The 22,367-nt window shown below is 39.1% G+C and overlaps 1 protein-coding gene across 1 annotated transcript in view; it reads right to left on the reverse strand.

Moving 5' to 3' along the window:
* LOC143962290 (uncharacterized) overlaps positions 1-22,367 on the reverse strand; it is a 315,099-nt gene that overhangs the window by 220,930 nt on the left and 71,802 nt on the right. Inside the window, 3 exon segments of the mRNA XM_077471593.1 lie at positions 904-1,635; positions 1,720-1,856; positions 6,673-6,691. Coding sequence (XP_077327719.1) covers positions 904-1,635; positions 1,720-1,856; positions 6,673-6,691 — 888 coding nt within the window.

Here is a 22,367-nt window from a genome sequence, read left to right on the forward strand (position 1 = left end):
TTTTGGAATTTCTTTTTCCGTGTTTGTTTTATGATGTGTTTGTGATGGAGAAAAACATAATAAACAGAGATTGAAAAAAAAATCATTTAGAAATGCCTCATTCACAGGTTATAGGCAATGTAGAAAAGTACACATCGATGTATTTTTATATTGTCACACTTTTGTAACCTCATGTTTTTGTATTCATGAATTTTATTGAAATGAAAAATAAAATACAAAAGATATTTAAATAGAAAACAAATGTTCTCCATGCAAGTATGAAACACTAAACACTAATATAAAGCATTATGAATAATCTTTATTTAATTAGAGCACAAAAGCTAATACATATTTTAAAAATCAAGCAATTCTCGCTTTTGTGCTCCTTGTTGTATTTAAAGTTTATCTCCTACTTTTAGTGATGTTTAAATAGTTTGTTTGGACCAACCAGGTGTAACAAACTATTTACATCACTAAGACATGCAGCTGCTCTTAGCGCTGTATAAGCTGTATGTAGCCTCATCTACCTACAGTATAAAGTGCTTTGGCAATGAGGTGGGATTTTCCGGTCCCACACCAAGAACAAAAGCTTCTCAGCCATTCACAGAAAGCTTTGCATTTTCTGAAGGAATACAAAGCTTCCTATGAATGACTGAACTAGAGAGGTGGGCGGATGACATCAAATTCCCTGTCTCAGCCAGTCAGAGGAAGCTTTGCATTCATTCAGAAAATACAAAGCTGCCTGTGAGTGGTTAAGCAGTGCCGATGCATATCTTAGTGAAATTAATAGTTTGGACCAGCTTGCTCTAAATTAATTTTAATTCAATGAAAGCTGGAGATGAGCTTTAAGCAGATATATGCCACATCTGAAATATTTATAACATTCATATTTAACTAATTGAATTGGCTTCTTTTCCTTTGTGAATCCTCTGGTGTTGAGTAAGATTTGTCTTCTGTGTAAAACACTTGTCACATTCCAAACATCTATATGGTTTTTCTCCGGTGTGAACCCTCTGGTGTCAAGTAATATGTGTCTTCTGTGTAAAACACTTGTCACATTCCAAACAACTATATGGTTTTTCTCCTGTGTGAATCCTCTGGTGTTGAATAAAAGCTGTCTTTTGATTAAAACACTTGTCACATTCCAAACATGTAAATGTTTTTTTTTCTGTGTGAACCCTCTGGTGCATAGCAAGATGCCTCATTCCTACAAAGCACTTATCACATTCTGAACATCTATACAGCTTCTCTTCTGTGTGAACTTTTTGGTGTTGATTAAGATGAGATTTTTGCCCAAAGCATTTGCCACATTCTGGACATCCATACGGCTTCTCTCCTGTGTGAACTTTTTGGTGTTGAGTAAGATAAATTTTTTGCACAAAACATTTGTCACATTCTGAACATTGATATGGCTTCTCTCCTGTGTGAACTCTTTGGTGTTGAATAAGATAAGATTTTTCCACAAAGCATTTGTCACATGCTGAACAACTAAATGGCTTCTCTCCTGTGTGAATCTTCTTGTGTTTCAAAAGATGAGTACTTTGTTTAAAGCATTGGTCACATTCTGAGCACATAAATGGCTTTTCTCCAGTGTGAACTCTTTGGTGTTCCTTAAGTGTAGTTTTTCTAGCAAAACATTTATCACATTCTGAACATCTGAATGGCTTCACTCCTGTGTGTTTCATTTGATGAACAATAAGATGTGACTTCATATAGAAACACATGTCACATTCTGTGCACTTAAATGTTTTTTCTCCTTGGTGGATCTTCCTCTGGTGGTAAGAAAGAGATGACCATTGTGAGAAGCTCTCAGTACATTCTGGACATCTATATGGTTTCTCTCCTGTGTGAATTCTCTGGTGTTTAGCAAGAACTCCCTTTGATGAGAAACACTTATCACATTCTGAGCATCCAAAGGGCTTCTCTCCTGTGTGACTCCTCATGTGTATAACAAAATGTGCCTTTCTTGGGAAATTCTTATCACATTTCAAACATTTAAACATGTTTTCCCTTTCTGAATCTTCTTCTGGTGGCAAAAAAAAAAATGTCTTCTCTGAAAAGCACTTGTTAAATTCTGAGTATTGAAAAATTCCTCTCTCCTGTGTTAATTCTCTGATGATTACTGAGCTTTGCCGAAGGATTTCTCCATGGATTATATTGTGCTGATTAAGATCTAGAGGAATATGAAAATAAATTGTTATGGAAAAAATATTGCTTACAGATTAATATCAATTTGATAATAACATTATGGAATTCTAAACCAGAATTGATTGTTTTCCAATCAGAGTACAAATTTATAAACACTATATTGGCAAAATTATTGGGACACCTGCCTTTACACACACATGAACTTTAATGGCATCCCAGTCTTAGTCCATAGGGTTCAATATTGAGTTGGCCCTCCCTTTGCAGTTATAACAACTTCAAATATTCAGGGAAGGCTGTCCACAAGGTTTAGGAGTGTGTCTATGGGAATGTTTGACCATTCTTCCAGAAGCACATTTGTGAAGTCAGGCACTGATGTTGGAAGAGAAGGCCTGGTTCTCAGTCTCTGCTCTAATACATCCCAAAGGTGTTATATCGGGTTAAGGTCAGGATTCTGTGCAGAACAGTCAAGTTCCTTCACCCCAAACTCGCTCATCTATGACTTTATGGACCTTGGTTTGAGCACTGGTACAAATTATTTGGTGAAGGGGGGATTATGGTGTGGGGTTGTTTTTCAGGGTTTGGGTTTGGCCCCTTCATTCCAGTGATGGTAACTCTTAAGGCGTCAGCAAACCAAAACATTTTGGACAACTTCATGCTCCTAACTTTGTGGGAACTGTTTGGGGATGTCCCCTTCCTGTTCCAACATGACAACGCACCAGTGCACAAATGCGATTCTGGAAGAATGGTCAAATATTCCCATAGACACACCCCGAACCCTTGTGGACAGCCTTCCCAGAAGAGTTTTAGCTGGTATAGCTGCAAAGGGTGGGCCAACTCAATATTGAATTTTACAGATCAAGACTGGGATGCCATTAAAGTTCATGTGCATGTAAAAGCCAGCGCCCCAATGCTTTGGACAATATAGTATATATTATTGTTATTTAATTATTTCAAAGTCAAGCTGGACATGAACTAGTAGTATTTGAAAATGAAAATTCATACAAAAAATTCTTAGAAAAATTGTCAGAACATTCAATTGTTATTCAAAAGTAGTTCAAGATTTTGTTTTCTTTTAACATTTAACTTTGGAATGAATGGACTTTACCCACTTGCCCTCCAGAAGATTTACCCCCTTCATGACCAGGCCATTTTTGTGACATGGCACTGACATATTTTCATTGACAATTGCACAGTCATGCAACGCTGTACCAAAATAAAATGTATGTCCCTTTTTCCCCAAAAATAGAGCTTTCTTTTGGTGGTATTTGATCACCTCTGTAGTTTTCATTTTTTGCACTATAAACAAATAAAGACAACAAAAAAAATGTTTTACTTTCTGCTGTAAACACATCCAGTAAAAAAAATAATATTAAATGTATATAAAATCGTATGCTAATATGTATTGGTGCATGGTGTAATATGCTACATATTTTTGGTAAATAAAAAAAATGTAGGGCATTTTAGTTGACTAAATACGACTAAAACTAAAACAATTGCAGATGACTAAAATGGGGCTAAAACCAAAATGGCATTTTAGTCAAAAGACTTAGACTAAAACTAAATTGAAATTTGCTGCCAAAATTAAGTTATGTGTAATAAAATGGAATGACACAGGAAAAAGGTATCGAACACATGAAGAAACGGAGGTGCAAAAAGGCATGGAAAGCTAAGACACCAGCTGAACTCTATCGGTAATTAGAAAGCAATCCTGCCCCTTGTCAGTACAAATTAATATCAACTGGTTCAGTCTCAACTGATGACCAATAAAAAGTGTCTCCTTACCAAGGTGTCACAGAAGAAACATTTCAAGCTCTCTGAAGACCTTTGCAACCTTAGTGTTGCAAAACATATTGATGACTTTGGTTACAGAAGGATTTCTAACTTATGAATGTTCCAGTGTGTACTGCCATTGCTGAAGAAAAATCATGTTGGAGCTCATTTAAAGTTTGCTGCACAAAATCTAGAAAAAGCCTGTGAAATACGGGGAGAGTATAGTCTGGTCAGATGAGACCAAAATGGAACTCTTTGGATGCCATAATACACACCATGTTTGGAGGCCAAATGGCACTGCACAGCACCCCAAAAACACTCCCATACCAACAGTGAAGTTTGGAGGTGGCAACATCATGGTGTGGGGCTGTTTTTCAGCATATGGTACTAGCAAACTTTGTATCAATGAAGGAAGGATGAATGGAAAAAATGTATCAATGCATTCTCGATAAAAATCTGCTGCCATCTACCAGGATGATGAAGATGAAACGAGGGTGGACATTTCAGCAAGACAATGACCCCAAACACAAAGCCAAGGAAACTCTCAATTGGTTTCAAAGAAATAAAATAAAGCTGCTAGAATGGCCCAGCCAATCACCTGACTTGAATCCAATATAAAATCTATGGAAAGAACTAAAGATCAGAGTTCATAGAAGATGTCCATGAAACCTTCAAGATTTGAAGACTGTCTGTGTGGAAGAATGGGCCAAAATCATACCTGAGCAATGCATAAGACTAGTTTCTCCATACAGGAGACATCTTGAAAGTATTTTGTATGAATTATTAAATAAATTTCAATTAGCTTGTTCAATACATTGTCACTGTGTCATTTCAGGTTATTACATATAACTTAATTTTTGAACTTCTTTTTTTTTGTATGGATGGATTGCATGGATTGTTACCGACATGTGGTGAAAATGTCATGTCAATAGCACCTTTAGAAACAGATTTACCTAGAAAAACGGTGACGTGTTCATTACTTATTTTATTTACCTGCTGTATATATCAAAAAGTAATCACTGTTAACTGTGCCTTAATACAGCTGTAATATTTAATGTTAAATTAAATGAATTAATATTAATATGAACAAAATCACAAATCTTAGATCCTAAGCTAGAGAGATAGTTTCATATATATATATATATATATATATATATATATATATATATATATATATATATTTATTTATAGGAACTGTACAGTGATCTTCTCAACCCTTCTGAATGCCAGCTCAACATATGTTTTTTTTTTTTTACTCTCAATCTCTCACTCCATCACCACCTTGTCCCAGTAAATATATCCCCACCTTGCTTCAGTAATTATACGTTTTTTTTTTATGGGGACTGCTAGATATTTGGTTTACCTATTTTAGAATATGCTCTATACTGTATATTTATCTTCCAGGTGAGACCTAAGAGACACAGAGTCTGCTTGTAAAGTGAGAAAGTATAAAGGTGAGGGGCAAGATCATGAATAAACAATGGTGTAGAACTTTCTAAGATATGAATGTTACAACCAATGTGATACAATGTTATATGAGTGAAGAGTACAGTATACAAAAATGATAACACTGACACAGTCAGGCTGATATACTAAAAGACTTGACAATTATCAATCAATAAGTTGTATGAATTTTTGTTCAATTAGCAAGTCATAGACTGTGAAGTATATACTGTATAAATTCTTATTTCATCAGTTGCTTGGATTTTTTGTATTGAAACCCAGCAGAAAAAAGTGCTGCAATGTAGTCCACCTGCTGACACCATGGATCACAGTTCATTGTTCATAGATAAACGCATACAATCATCTAAACCGTACAAGTGTACAATCATAAAAAATTTACCCACCTGGTATAAAGTAGTATAGGATCCTTTGGTATCTTCCTTAGTAGTTCCCTTCACCAGCAGTTCTTGTAAGTGACTGAGTCCAATTTCACCTTTTATTTATTTCACCACCATTCACAAAAATGTGCTCGCTTCCCATTGGTTAAAAATGCGTGATCTACTTAACAAAAAGGCATCTTCACAATCTACATAGATAGTTTCAGCTTCTCTTTGTTTAGCTCTTCATCGCAGTCACAGCCAGGACAAGTGCATTAACATTCTAATATGTGGAGGGAAGACTATAGGAGTGTACCGTCATTGAAAATGAATGGCAGTTGTCTCTCATCATTAGCATAAACAACAGGTGACACTCTACATATATTATCAATAACAAAAGAGACTGGAGATTTTAAAGCAATGTTTTGTGATCTTCATTAAGACCCCTTTCACACTGGGGCGTTTTTCAGGCGCTTTAGCGTTAAAAAAGCGCCTGTAAAGCGCTTGAAAGAAGCCTCATCTGCAGTCCCAATGTGAAAGCCCAAGTGCTTTAAGAACCCTTTCACAATGTAAGCGCCCGAAAAACACTCGTAAAGCGCCGCTTAAACTAGCAGCGCTTTACCAGCGTTTTTCGAGCGTTATTGGGGCACTTTTAACCCTTGCTAGTGGCCAAATAAAGGGTTAAAGGTGCCCACAAAACGCTGCTGCCAATAGTGTTTTTAAGGCATTTTTCTGGCGTTTTACAGGTGCTTCCCATTGATTTCAATTGGAAGGGCAGCTTTAGGAGCGTTGTATTCACCGCTCCAAAAGCGCTGCATAGAAGCTGCTTGCAGGACTTATTTTTAACGCCCTGCCAGCGCAGCGCCTTGGTGTGAAAGCACTCGGGCTTTTACATTGGGATTGCAGTTGCAGCTTCTTTCAGGCGCTTTTTTTAACGCTGAAGCGCCTGAAAAACGCCCCAGTATGAAAGGGATCTCGGTGTGAAAGCACTCGGGCTTTTACATTGGGATTGCAGTTGCGGCTTCTTTCAGGCGTATTTTTTAACGCTAAAGCGCATGAAAAACGCCTGAAAAACGCCCCAGTGTGAAAGGGGTCTAAGATTCAGTCACATGACCCCATGAGCTGTGTAACCATACTGTTCTGTCTCTACAGATAAATGTCTACTTAGGCAGCCATATATAATACTAAATGTATATTTAACTTTAGTATCAAACTATCAGCTTGGTCTACATAACATAAAAAATAATAATAATTCAAAGAGGAACTGCCTGCAGAAAAATTAAATTAGTAGAAGTTAGCTGACCATAAGGTATAGGGGGATCTGTTTTGGTTCAATTCAGTGAACCCAAGCTTAGTGGAAAATCCCAGTCAATGGAGGGTGAATCCTGCTAGTAAAATCTGGCTATTTGTAGAACCAATAGACAAACTACTGTAAAAAAGGCAATGGGTTACCGAGTAGGGATAGGCCGAACGGACCCCTGTTCAGACCCGAACAACGAACCCCATTAAAGTCAATGGGACCCGAACCACAAATATCAAAAGTGCCCATTTTGAAGGCTTAAATGCAAGTAATTAGTCATACAATGGTTACAGGGGTCCGGTCCTGCCCTGGGGGACATGTATCAATAAAAAAGTTTGTGAAAAATGTAATTTTTAAATGAGCAGTGATTTTTTGATTTTTAAAGTGAAAACCTAAAAATGAAAAATTCCTTCCAATATAGTGGCAAGGAGGTCCCTTTAGTCCAACTGTAAAGTGGCAGATCTTTAACATGTCTATAATCTGCTGCAGCAATAAATGAATTTATAAAGCCCAAAAATATGAAATTTTTCCTACAAGCTAGCTTTATTGCAAGCTGGGGAGCCAGTGTGTATAATGAGGTCACAATGTAGTGCACTGGGAACAAGATTAGAGATTTTTTGGATACATTCTGGTGTCACTTTGGCTTTGGATAGAAGTAACGGGTGCATTAAAATTGGTCTTTGGGTGTCGGCGGCGCCTTCCCTCCGTAACCCTATAAAGATAATCTTGATGAAAGCAAGAATTTGCTGTGCTGTAAAAAATGCAATGATATGCACCTGTCAGACAGGTGCAGAAAAAATGGTCTTTGGGTGTTAATTGTGCCCATGAAAATGATTGAACACCCTCAAAACTAGGCAGCCTCGAAGTCCTGCAGAGATTTCACATCCCAAAAAGACTTAATCATTGACATCAGCATCAGCTTCATAGCTGGTAATCCAGGACTGATTCATTTTTATAAAAGCTAAAAAGGTCCACAGAGTCTGTAGACAGACGTGTTCTATGATCAGTAACAAAACCTCCTGCAGCACTGAATGCCCGTTCTGAAAGCACACTGGATACAGGGCAGCCCAGCAACTCAATAGCATACTGGGCAAGTTCTGGCCAGTGGTCTATTCTCATGACCCAATAAGCCAGTGGATCGTCAGCTGGTAAGCTCTCCATCTCTGTTTTGGCCCCGAAGTAATCGTCCACCATGTGATACATATTAACGCCCTACGCGTTTCGTCACTCTGACGTCTTCTGTAGGCTCCAGAAGACGTCAGAGTGATGAAACGCGTAGGGCGTGGCCACGTTGCGTGCACCCTTTCCAACAGATAGAGACGGCCGGCGGAGATGCATGTGTTTTTAACATTAAATGTGAGTAGTTTTTAATCTAAATAAACGAAGGATTCTGTTTAAAAACGTATTACACTATGGATGTGTCTTTCCTCATGTATAACCTTTAATGGAGGTTACACGAACGGAACAGTGAAACTTTCCCCAGTGCACCAGCAGCAGCCAGACAGCGACACAGTGGCTTACATTGTGAAGGTCCATCTAGCCCCACAAGGGGCGTAAGTTCTGGTGAGAGCATTTACATACTATAACACTGAGTGGCGCACCGGGGGTGAACATTTCCCATTGAAGACCCGCACTGTTTGCACTAGTATTTTGCGGTGGCAGTATCATCAGCCAAAACATCAATATTGGATACGTGTAGTGAATACACATGCTTCCTTATGCGATTATTGGTTGGACTTAGATTTGACCTTTTGCACTTTCCTTGCACCTATTTGCACGGTTCACTTTTATTTTGAATGAGGACACTGAAGGATATTTTTAGTGTTTTTGTGCTGTCCAAAAGAACTTTTGTCATTTTTATATAAGAACGCAATATCTGTTATGGTCCATGTGAATATTTACCATATGAATCATTTGGGGTTTTACTTATTGTAAGATGACACTTATATGATGGTTTAATATTGATTGCACTTTTTCTTATTTATTTATTTTTATTCAATTTTTCAAATATAACCAGGAAGCATTTGCACTTTAATCCAAATAGCACTTTTCATATCACCAATTTTGACGATAGGTCATTTTGAGCACAATTATTTGGGTTTAGCGCCATAACCTTTCTATTTGACTTCTTAAATTTTTCCTCCCCTCCTAAATTAGGAAGTGGGGGCTTCAGGTATAGGCAGCTCTAACCCTGTAAACAAATTTTTTTTATCACGTTGTGGTTTGTTTTTTATACACTTAGGGTGAATATTACATAGCGCGACTTTAACCATTCACTTATATACACGTTGTTATACACGTCAAACTTTTAACATAAACCAATGTCATAATCTGCGTTACAGAGTTCTGAGTACCTTCAGTAGGGATTACATAACATGTAAAAATAATAGATAACAGAGGACAGATGGGACTATGCAGTCTGTATTGACCTGGTGTCCGAAGTAATAGCGATGTGTACAGGTCTACCAATGTCCAGGTGAGGTATAGATACTTTTCCAAATTGGGTTTGTAAAGAGACAAGTTGGAGGCCATTTGGACTATCAATAGTGTTCTAGTTGTTCAGTTCATCCAGTTGTAGTGTAGCCTCACGTCAAGCATGACAAGAGCCGTCCAACTGTCTATATCACATAGTTAAACATTCATCTGATCAATACAAATATCCAAAACCCGCGTTCCCTATGTCTTTACCCGGTCTAAAACATATTCTGTATAATTCAGGTCAGCTAGATCTCAGTGTTGAGATCAGTATAATGGTATAAGGGAAGAAGGTGGGGGGAAAGCAATATCTAGTGTCGAGGCTGTTCTCTACTACGCATGTGTATCGATGGAGAAAGGGAAGACAGGAGGGAAAGAGAGAGAGGGGCGTAGCGGCAGGTGGGGGCAAGGGGGGGGGATGCGTGCGTCACGATAATGAATTGTACTCCTTTAAAATTTTCTATCTGAAATATGAGAGAGACCTCTATTTATGTGTACAGGTCTACCAATGTCCAGGTGAGGTATAGATACTTTTCCAAATTGGGTTTGTAAAGAGACAAGTTGGAGGCCATTTGGACTATCAATAGTGTTCTAGTTGTTCAGTTCATCCAGTTGTAGTGTAGCCTCACGTCAAGCATGACAAGAGCCGTCCAACTGTCTATATCACATAGTTAAACATTCATCTGATCAATACAAATATCCAAAACCCGCGTTCCCTATGTCTTTACCCGGTCTAAAACATATTCTGTATAATCCAGGTCAGCTAGATCTCAGTGTTGAGATCAGTATAATGGTATAAGGGAAGAAGGTGGGGGGAAAGCAATATCTAGTGTCGAGGCTGTTCTCTACTACGCATGTGTATCGATGGAGAAAGGGAAGACAGGAGGGAAAGAGAGAGAGGGGCGTAGCGGCAGGTGGGGGCAAGGGGGGGATGCGTGCGTCACGATAATGAATTGTACTCCTTTAAAATTTTCTATCTGAAATATGAGAGAGACCTCTATTTATGTTTCCTGGATATGCCTGCTTTCACAAAATTAAACGAAATACATTTTAAAAAATGAATTATAATTTTTTTTATAACATTTTTTTGCAAATATGGTGCTGGACCCCCTGTTATGTTTTACTCCAAACTAAGGCCAACCTCAGGGTTTGCTGTGTTAAAAATATACAATAATTACATTTTGTGGTGTGCTTTTGTAGAGTGATAATTGTGAAAAAATATATTGAAGTGAAAAACAAAGATGAAATGGAATAAAACGAATAAACAAATTAGTAAATAAAATTCAGTGTTGGACCCTCTGTGCAGTGATGGGTCTTCAAAAGTTGACCAAACTACGTGAAAAAAACAAAACAAAAAACAACTATTTGACAAACAACAATACTAAATATGCATATAAACAATTAACTGAATAGTCCAAAGACGTGATAAAAGTGACTCATGCTCAATTTAACCAATAATGTGACTGCTTCTTAATGGCTTAAAAGGTTCCCGGTGTGTTTTTTCGTGCAAAGTAATGGTTTTGCACTCACCAGATACCCTGCCCCTGCAGGGGTGAATGTGCCTTCACAGTATGAGCCCCTGTGTCGCTTTGTGGTATCTCCCTATGCGTTTCATTTTTCTCAGCATGGATTTGTCATTTCATTCAGATGTTTTAATAAAAGAGAGGAATATCCATAGTGTAGTATATTTTAAAATGCCAATTTATTAAATTTAAAAAACTACTCACATGCGCCAATCCTTTTAAAACGCAATATAATTGTGCCTGCTGACGATCGCTACAGCTTCAATGAAGAGAGAGTGCGTCCTATGGCCACGCCCCTATGCGTTTCATCATCAAGACTTCATCCGGAGCAGCCATATTGATACACCTCTCGTCTGTTATAGGGTGCAGTGTCCATACCGCGCCTGCGCAAGTTGGAATCCGCCATTTTGGTTAGGGGCAAGTTGAGTTCCTACCCCTGCATCCATTTCTTTGTAATTAAGATGCCTCCAAATTATACTGATGTATGGCGGAGTGCAAAAAAGTGTTGTTCAAGATGCTCTTCGCTAATCCTTGCAGGGAATAGGGCACTGTGTCCTATGCTTATTTTACATGATTTTACATTACAGCAGTAATACTTCCATTCCTGTTTATCTGTTATGCTATCCTAGAATCAATTGTTTCCTACCAAAATTATTCAGTGTACATAACATCTACATAGTCAATTAGAATCCATTCCAATTAATTTATACATGAATTATACATGAAAATATGGTAAAAAATAAATAGAAGTAAAGAAAAAATAAATAAAATAAAAATGTGGATAAATAGAGTAAATATGAAAAATGTTGCAATAGAAATTAAAATTTAAAATATGAATTAAAATATGAATAAGGAAAACCCCAGGACTAGTTAATAAATTACTGTTTGAAATCAATTAATTAGATGACCCACAATAGTGAGAGTCGAAAGGGGAATATGAGGTTGAACGGAGAACTTTTATTAGTACTATCAACCAGAATATCATATATGAACATATGTTTCTTTACATGGAAGGCTCTATGGATAAAGCCATTAGAGAAGTTGTTATGATGAGCAATAGTAATTGTTTATTTATTAAAAAGGAGAGGAAATAGTCTATTTTAAATTTATATATTTTTTTTAGAAATAACTTTTTTTCGCAACATCTTACTTGCACAAAAAAATCAGTGTAACAAGGCAGCCTATAATTAATGATGTTCAAGTGGCCAATCAGAATTGAAAAAGATAAATGCTAAAGTTAAAAATAAGAATATGCAATTAAATATAAATCTGTATCAACAGTGAAATTACAATCTAATATTATCAGCATTCCCATTATGACATGAACAGAGATCAACATAGCACTAAAGATTGACCAAACAAAAATTATAATCATTTTGACTTATCTCCTGAATGGCACTGTGTCCCCAACTGACAGAAGTTAGAAAACATACTTCCGGGGTCACAGCATTTAGTCTAACAATAAGCCAGGAAAAATTTTAATTACTATATAAGCCAATAATCTAAATAAAACACCCAGATAGGAATAAGTATATAACCTGATATTTCACTGAAATGCATACTATAATAATGAGTATGGACTTATTTATCTGTGGATGTTGGGTATACTGAAACCTCCCATATAGATCACATAGCCATTCAGCATCTGAAGGCCATGTGATCAGCAAGGGGGAGGGGACGTGCGTGACGGCTGTAGTCATAGTAACATGACGCCAGCATCACACATTGCGGGGCTCAGGTGGCTAATCGCCTACATTGACCGGCGCATGTTTGAAAGAGCTGCGCCGGCCACAATGTAGGTTATTACTCATATTCATTTCCGTGGCCAAGTGCGGGGAAACCACTCCGCACACCGTCCGAGCTACGGAGGAGGAGGCTGGATTCCTGGCATGACGCTCCATCGGAGCACAACACGCCCCCGACGTCACATGAACATCACGTGATGCGGGACGGCGGGGCGCGCCAGGCCGAGCACAACATACGGCCAGTCATAGTGCCCCATCCAGTGCAAGGATAGAGGCACCTAGATAAAGCAGGAACTCAAAAAGGGGCGTAACCATGACTGGTCTGCACAGTGGCGCCTCCATTATGCAAATGTATCACGTGATGTCGGACGGCACGGTGTACCAAGCTCAGAATAGCCAACAGCCAGTCACAGTGCTCTATCCACTGCAAGGGTAGAGACACTTAGACAAAATAAGAGCAAGTGAAGGGGCGTAACCGTGAACTGGTCTGCATAATGGTGTCCCCACTATATGAATTTTTCTCATGTTGGTGCTTCGTGACCACAAAGCACCATCATGAGTAAAAGTTACTGGATGCAACTTCCAAAAAATGGTATATAGAGTGAAGACAGAGGAATATAACAAAAAAAAACAGAGGACAGAGCCTCCCATATATAGAATAGGGAATCATCATAGTAAGATATTACAATAATCTCCACTTACCCAGAATGAGATTATAATGAATGGAGAAGCATCCGTGGGTAATAGAAATACCCACAGAATACGTCACCACTCACACAATACAACAGTGGGGTACTAATGAATCCAGCATTTCTGCAGACTCCTAGCATTTAATATTGTATCCCGCAAAGGAACTGGTGAATCAAGCCTGATTAATAAAACAATTGACATCCCAGTCAGTATTCATGCCGTGGGGTGCATAGCACCTGAGTTAATGGATCCAAAAAGTCTCAAGGCGCGATACGCCCCGCATGCACGAATCCCCCCTCCAATTCGGAACAAAGTGGTCTATAATTTGGAATTGGGTACCTATTGGATTTCTCCCATGATGTTCTAGGAAATGTCTAGGGACAGTATGTTTATCACAACCCTTTTTAATTTTGGCTACCGTATATGCTCATTGACCCTGAAGGAAACATTTCTAATTGTGCGACCCACATATTGTTTTTTGCAGGGGCACATAATCAAATAAACAATAATCCTTGTTACGCACGTAGTAAATCGTTTAATAAAATAAGTCTTGTGAGTAACGGTGGACGTGAAGGTTTAAATTTTTCCTCTCCTTCCTAACGCATTATGTGAACATACATTGCACTTCCCGCAGGGGAAGAAGCCCTTACTTTCAGGAAAAAAGGAGATAGGCTTAGGAGGATCTATTGTGTTGGGAGCAATAGCTCCCTGAACAGACCGTGCACCCCTAAATATAACCCCCGCTTGTTCGGGGATAGAAATCCCCAAAATCCTGTCACTGCGGAGCATTTTCCAGTGTCGATTAAAAATTATTTTAATCTCTCTGCTGAGTAGAGAAGGTTGTAAGAAATGACCACCTATGTTTATCGTTTTGTATAGCTTTGGATTTTGTCTCCAACAGGGAGCCCTGGTTACCCTTGATGCGGATAAAATATCGGCATCCAGATCAATGGGTTTATATCCTTTTTCCAGAAATCTGGATTTAAGGATTTCACACTGTTGGAAAAAGTCCCTAATGTTTGTACAATTGCGGAGCAACCATAAAAATTGGCCGCATGGGACCGATTTTAGCCACTGTTGATGGTGGCAGCTATCCACTGGGATATATCCATTTCTATCGGTGGGCTTGAAAAACGTCTTAAGTTCAAAGTTACTATTGACTACGTTAATCTCCAAGTCCAAGAAATGGATGCCAGTCGTACTGGCCTCAAAATTGAGAGCAATCAGTTTCAGTATATCCAACATCCACAGATAAATATGTCCATACTCATTATTATAGTATACATTTCAGTGAAATATCAGGTTATATACTTATTCCTATCTGGGTGTTTTATTTCGATTATTGGCTTATATAGTAATTCTATTTTTTCCTGGCTTATTGTTAGACTAAATGCTGTGACCCCGGAAGTATGTTTTCTAACTTCTGTCAGTTGGGGACACAGTGAATGGAGGAGATAAGTCAAAATGATTATAATTTTTGTTTGGTCAATCTTTAGTGCTATGTTGATCTCTGTTCATGTCATAATGGGAATGCTGATAATATTAGATTGTAATTTCACTGTTGATACAGATTTAAAATCTTAATTTAAGTAAATTTACCAATGGATTGTTCCGTACATATGTGGAATATATTAGCATCTCATCTATGTCAGTTTCCTGTTCCGCCCACTTTTATGGGTCGGACCAGGTTTAGAGCATTGCATTTATATGAGTAGCAATGTGGGGGGACATAGTATGCCCCTGTTGATGACTGCTTGTGTCGAAACGCATCGGAAAGCATTACTTGCACCCTACATTGCTTTTTTATTTGATTTTTGTCTTTTGTGATCACTTTTTATACCTGTCAAAACACGTATAATTTTAATAAAACCAATCTTGTTTATTTTGACCTACACTATCCAGAGCCCCCTTCTCTTTTTCTTTTTTTGTTTTTTTTTATTCCGCTTGAGTTTTCATCCGAAATTAGAGCCTGGATACACCTGGCCCTGGAAATACCAGCGCCCTCGATTGTGGAAAACATCGGTTGGCAACAGCTTGGATCACCTACCTCCACTTGTGACTGAGGATGTCTATGGGAGGACCAGATGCTGGGACCCATTCCGTGAGGAATTGGAGCACAGTCCCTTTGGGACGATACGCCTGGTAGACCCATTGTCGAAAGGCAGGTGGGTCCAACATTTCTGGTAAGGGTGTTCACCTTATTTCTATTAAGTGCGGTGTCTTCAGATATCACTACAGACAAGCAGATTGCTGTCGTTTATTTTTCTGCCATCCCAATTCAAGGTTTTCAAGAGAAAATTGGCTGACTTTGCTTTAATAATATACAAAGATTCTTGCACAGACTGATATATCGAACACTACTCAACTTTTATATTTTTCGATTCATATCACGTTATTGTATTATATTTTGTTCATATATAAGTTGTATGTACATTCCTTTGAGGATATTAGAGCACACATAGTGTTGTTTACACTGATTTCACAACAAGTGTGTAACTCCTCTATGGTTTAACACAGGTGGTTCACATTTGCTGATAAATTGTATCTAGTGTGTTTTTACTCACCTGTTTAGCGCTACACTTTTTTGTTTCACATTCTGTCATGTGGTTCTCCCCACATATTGTTTGTGGTACAGACATTCAATGACGTATGTAACATAAGTGCTTTACAAGTGATCAATTCATTGATTTTGTATTCGTTTCCGTTTGTAGTGGATATGAAATTTAATATCTTTCTGTTGGTTTTCTTACTGGTCTTGCATGGAAGACACTTTCCACATTTGAAAAAACCTTTCAGGCTTTCAAACATTTTGATGTGTTTTTGAGGGTCTATGGCGTTCTTCACCAGTTTGTTTCTCAGAGTTGGTGCTTTTCTATAAATGAATGAACGTTTGTTTGGTAACACGGTTTTCAGCTCACTATCTGATTGCAGAATGGGCCAATATTTCCTTATCATGTGTTCCAGGGCCTTGTGCTGTCTATTATAACGTTTTGTCTTAAAACTCTTTATAATCACTTCAGCCTGTTTGTCAAAATCAGTGTTATTACTGCAGTTTCAATACAGCCGCATGAGCTGACCCTTGGGTATATTCTTTATCCATTGAGGGTGATGGCAACTGGTAGTTGGGATATACCCATTGTGATCTGTGGATTTAAAAAAAGTGTGTGTTTCTAAAGATCCATCATGTTTAAATATCTGTAGGTCTAAATAGTCGATACTTTGTTTATTCCAATTCCCAGAAAAGGTGATATCATATATGTTATGGTTGATTTCATCAGACATTTTGTAGTTCATCTGGTGTGCCACCCCAGATGATGATGATATCATCGATAATATTTGAGTTTTTTCTGGGTACACTAAATACTTGCTCTTCTTCCCATCGATTTAGAAACAGGTTTGCTACGCTGGGGGCATATTTAGTCCCCATAGCTACCCCTTTTGTTTGGGTATAGTATGTGCCTTGGTACCAAAAATAATTATGGCTCATTGCCAGTCGTAGACCTTCTATGATATAATTACGACTTAGTCCATCCTCTTGTTTAATATTTGCATATAGTGAGTTGACGTCTATTGTTACCAATATGTCTTCCTCCCCAATTTCAAAATCTTTCAGTTCTGTGATTAATTATCTGCTGTCTTTTAGGTATGACTTTCCTTCAATGACCATGGGCTGCAAGTACCCATCAATATAGGCCCCCAGTCTAGAGAAAAGTCAGTCTATGCCACAGATTATTGGTCTTCCCGGTGGATGAGATTGATCCTTATGTATCTTAGGGACATAGTATACCACTGGGGTTTTGGCTGCTTTAGGGGTCAAATATCTGGCTTCCTTTTTGTTGAGAATTCCCTTAGTTTCTTCTTTATTTACGTATTTTTCAATATTTTCTCATATTCTTCTTTGGGATTTCCCTTCAATTTCTTGTATGTGTCTTGTGCACTCAGCAATATCACCATTTAAGCCACGTAATCCTGTTTGTTTAATATGACCAGGCCTCCCCCTTTATCCGTCGGTCTGATTATGATATCTTTTTTCTTCTCTATTTGTTTAATCGTTTTCCATACACCCTTCCTCTTTGAACTTTTGATTTCCAGTCCTCTTACATCTTTTTCCACCATTTTTTAAAAACCATTATACTTTCATTATATTGCAATTTGGGATTGAAAATAGAGTTATTCTGTAAAGTTTGAATGTTTGAAAGACAAAAATTCTTTTTCTTCTTTGGCATGTTCTTTTGTAGCAAAAAATTTTTTAATGTTCAATTTACTCGCAAACTTCTGTAGGTCAATATAGGCCTCAAATTTATCTAGGTCTTTGTCTGGGGTGTATTTTAGGCCTAAATCTAATATCATTAGTTCTTCTTTAAAAATAGCTTGCCTTAGGTTGTAAATACCTTCACCTAAAATTCTCTTCTTCTTTTTCTTGATGCCTCCTCTCTTTTCTCTGGTCCATTTTCTTTTTCCCATCTTTGTGGTCTATACATATGTTCTCTCCTCTCTTCCCATCGGATCTCCTGTTGTTCCATATGATTTCTTCTTGTGCCTTCCTGTCTCAGGAAGTACTCTGTATTTTTCCTGTGTACTCCCCATACTCAGGAAAAGCAGCAACATGTATTTTGGGGTGCAATTCCACATATAACCATGGCATGTATGAGCAATATATCATTTAGCGACAACTTTTTGTAAAAAAGTTTTTTTTATTTTTATTGTTATTATTATTTAATCACTTGGGCCAAAAAATATTCAATGGGCTCAACTTGCCTCTCAGCAAATAGCTTGGGGTGTCTACTTTCCAAAATGGGGTCATTTGGGGGGTTTGTGCCATCTTGGCATTTTATGGCCTTCAAAACTGTGATAGGTAGTGATAGGTAGTGAGGAGTGAAATCAAAAATTCATGCCCTTAGAAATCCTGAAGGCGGTGCTTGGTTTTCGGGGGCCCGTATGCAGCTAGGCTCCCAAAAAGTCCCACACGTGGTTTCCCCATACTCAGGAGAAGCAGCAGAATGTATTTTGGGGTGTAATTTCACATATGCCCATAGCATGTGTGAGCAATATATCATTTAGTGACAACTTTTTGTAAACTTTTTTTGTCATTATTCAATCACTTGGGACAAAAAAATATTCAATGGGCTCAATATGTCTCTCAGCAATTTCCTTGGGGTGTCTACTTTCCAAAATGGGGTAATTTGGGGGGAGTTGTACTGCCCTGCCATTTTAGCACCTCAAGAAATTGGATAGGCAGTCATAAATTAAAAGCTGTGTAAATTCCAGAAAATGTACTCTAGTTTGTAGACACTATAACTTTTGCACAAACCAATAAATATACGCTTATTGACATTTTTTTTACTAAAGACATGTGGCTGAATACACTTTGGCCCAAATGTATGACTAAAATTGAGTTTATTAGATTTTTCTTATAACAAAATTAGAAAATATAGTTTTTTTCAAAATTTTTGGTCTTTTTCCGTTTATATTGCAAAAAATAAAAATCACAGAGGCAATCAAATACCATCAAAAGAAAGCTCTATTTGTGGAAAGAAAAGGACGCAAATTTCGTTTGGGTACAACATTGCATGACCGTGCAATTACCAGTTAAAGCAGTGCAGTGCGAAATTGTAAAAAGACCTCTGGTCCTTAGGCTGACAATTGGTCCCGGGGTTAAGTGGTTAAAGACGGCTGATGATGGGGCGGATGTGAGAGAGGTGAGGGGAGGGGCCTGACTACGGCGTCCTCGTGGGAGATGGTGGAGGCCCCGAGGAGTGAGCCGGAGGTGAGCACAGTGAGAGGGTGCTCTTCCCCGGCGTAAAGGATCGATCAGCCGCACTGACTCTCAGCTCCGTCCCCCCCCCCCCTGAGCATCGAGAACGGCGTGCGGCAGATTAGTGGCGGTTCCGCCCGGATAAACTCCCGCTCTGGCACGAGCAGGACGGGAGTGTGTGGGGGAGTAGCGGCACGAGCGGTGGGACCAGGGGACAAGATCAAGACAGACGGGAGGAAGGACTCTCTCCTGGAGGCAGTGGCGCTCACTCCGGAACCCCAGCGAACCCTCTACGACACCCGGTCTCCTCTGTAAGAGGAGGGGAAAATAAGGTCAGATTGTTCCTTATGGCTTATGTCTCAGATGGGATGATTCAGATGTGATTGAACGTGTCAGCAGATAAATGCAACATCAGACGGACAGTGGTATGTTCTGAGAGAAGGGATATTGCTGAAGTCTGTAAGCCTGTAAGGGAATAAGTGGCAATCCGGGCAATGTAGATCCCGTTCCTGGGAAGGACGGAGGGGTAAACATATGAGAGACTGGCTTTATGCACCTGTTTGCACCTGTTTGAAACCTCGCCTTGTTTGTTTGTTCCAACTGTGCTTATTGGCTCCAGTATCTTCCCCTCCTGCTCTCTTTTTCCTACGGTTTGCAAAGTGACTTAAAGGGACGGTATCATATTATACAGTTCATTTTCAAATGAGAGTTATAATAATTATGGTAGACAAAGTCTGCAAATCCGAAGGTTAACAGTGAAATTATAAAAGCAGGTTCCAGAGTAGGAACCATCAGAACAAGAATATAGAACTGGAAAAGAGAAGGAGGTTCCTGTTTGAAAAAGGGGGAAAGAGGGAAGAAAAAAAAAAGAGGAAAAAAGGGGAAAAAAAGAGAAAAAATCGGGACTCAGGAATCTGGGCTTAAAGTACATTGGGAGGAGGACTTTTCTAACCATTTCCCCCGTTATGGTGGCCTAATAATACTGCAAAGGTGGAATAAGAGTAATTAAAAGGACAGTGCCTGATTTTAGGAAAGCTACCCTAACCACGACTTTTGAAGTTTAAAACTGGAGGTAGCGGGGTAACAGTAAAAGAGAAACCCCCAATAAGAGAAGCGCTGGGAAGGAGGTCCCTGGGAAACCCTGGGGAAAAGAAAGATAAAGGAGAACATGAAGGGGAAAAACACGAGAACGAACGAGCCCAAAAACCCAAGGGAGAGTTTGAACTCCAGTTCAATACAAAAATATTTAAAGGAAACAAGTCAAAAAAGCCCTGGTATCGAGGGAAATCAAAGAGGGGGGAGAGAGCGGAGAAAGGAAGTTGGAAAACCGGAGGGGACAAGGGGAGACTCTTCGGGAGAAGAGGTGGATCAGGAGAGTGGAAGAAGGCGAGAAGGGATCCCCTCTCAGATACCCACAAAGGGGGAAATGCAGGAAATGTTCCTAAAATTAGAAAATATAATTAAAGCCGAGATTTTAACTGTAAGGAAAGACATGGGGCACTTACTGAAGCGAGTAGAAGAAATGGAGGATCAAACAGGAAGACAGGCCAGGGAGATACAGGAATTAAAAATACAAGTAAAGAAATCGCAGGAAGCGCATAGAGAGATCCGATATAAGATGGAGGAACAGGAAAATCAAAACCGAAGACAAAATTTGAGAATTAGATCATTGCCGGAGCAACAGGGAGAAGAACTGGGTACAAAAATTGGAAAGATATTTAATCCCTTACTGGGAAAAGAAGAGGGGTCAGAGCTAAAACTAGAACGTGCGCTCAGAATAAGGAAACCCCAAGGGCTGAGGGAAGAAATCCCGAGGGATGTAATAATAAAATTCCAGCAATACGAAGATAAGGCGAAGATTTGGAGTAAGCTTAGAGGCCTGGCCCCGATTCAATATGAAGGAGTAAAGTTACAGATTTTTCAGGACTTGGCACCAGGAACTCTGGCTCGCAGAAGAAGACTAAAGCCTTTATTGGATCAATTGAGAAGTGTAAACGTGAAATATAGTTGGGGTTTCCCGGCAGCGCTTTTAGTGCAGAAGGAGGGGATGATATTCAAGCTCAAAACCTTGGATGAAATTGAGGACTTCTGTAATAAAATAGGAATTCCACTTCCTCTGATCCCATTAGACCCCTGGGATGTGTAATGACTGAGAGGCCCAGGAAGGGGGAATCGCAGGCAGCTTAATAGAGGCATAATTGTGTTTTATTTTGTTTTTATTTATTTTTTTTTATTTTTTTTTCCTTTTCCGGTGTCTTTCCTGTGTCTCCCGATGTGTTTGGTTCTTGATTTGGGGGTGGGGGGAGGGGGGGGGAGGTGCGGCTGAGGGGGAAGGAGGGGGATCGGGGCCTAGGGGGAGGTGGGTGGAGAGGGGACGTAGTCAAGGTCATACCCTGGGAGATTTGGCTTGCAGAGGGAGTAATACTCACTATGCAAAGCAGAGGCCCGGAATGGGCTGGGTGGGTGGGTAGGGGGGGGAGGGGGGGTAAGGGGGGGGGAAATGTTCCTGGGGGGGTACTAGGGTATACTAAAAGGTTCAGAGTATTTGTTCCCAGAGAAGGATTGGATGGCTGAGATAAAATTCTTGTCATACAATGTAAAGGGCCTGAACTCGCCTGATAAGAGATTTAAGCTTTTAAAAGAACTTCAACAATATAAAGCAGAAATAATTTTTTTACAAGAGACGCACTTAACACAAGACACAAATGTGAAATTGTACTCCGTGAACTATCCAACCTGGATCTATGGAGATTCACCAATTAGAAGGGCTAAGGGGGTGGCTATTGGGTTCGAGAAGGGTATTAAATATGAGGTGTGCGATAGGCTGACCGACCCAGAGGGGCGATATCTATTTTTGAACGGGAAAATAGGAGATAGAAAGATCACTCTAGCTAACATATACTGCCCAAATAAAAACCCAGAGAGATATATGATACAAACAATGAGGAGACTAGAGGAGTTTAAGAAAGGAGAGGTAATAGTGGCAGGGGACATTAATTTTTGTTTGGATCCAGCAGCTGATAGTACGTCCGGTGCAAGGGGGAGGAATGTGAGAAATATAAAAAAAGTAAAACTTCAGTTGAGGCGTTGCCAACTGATAGATGTATGGAGGATACAGCACGAATAAATAAAAGATTACACGTTTTTTTCCCCAGTGCACGG

The sequence above is a fragment of the Lithobates pipiens genome, unplaced genomic scaffold (assembly GCF_037356315.1).
Source record: "Lithobates pipiens isolate NorthernLeopardFrog02 unplaced genomic scaffold, aLitPip1_a1.2 Scaffold_8, whole genome shotgun sequence".
Taxonomy (NCBI): domain Eukaryota; kingdom Metazoa; phylum Chordata; class Amphibia; order Anura; family Ranidae; genus Lithobates; species Lithobates pipiens.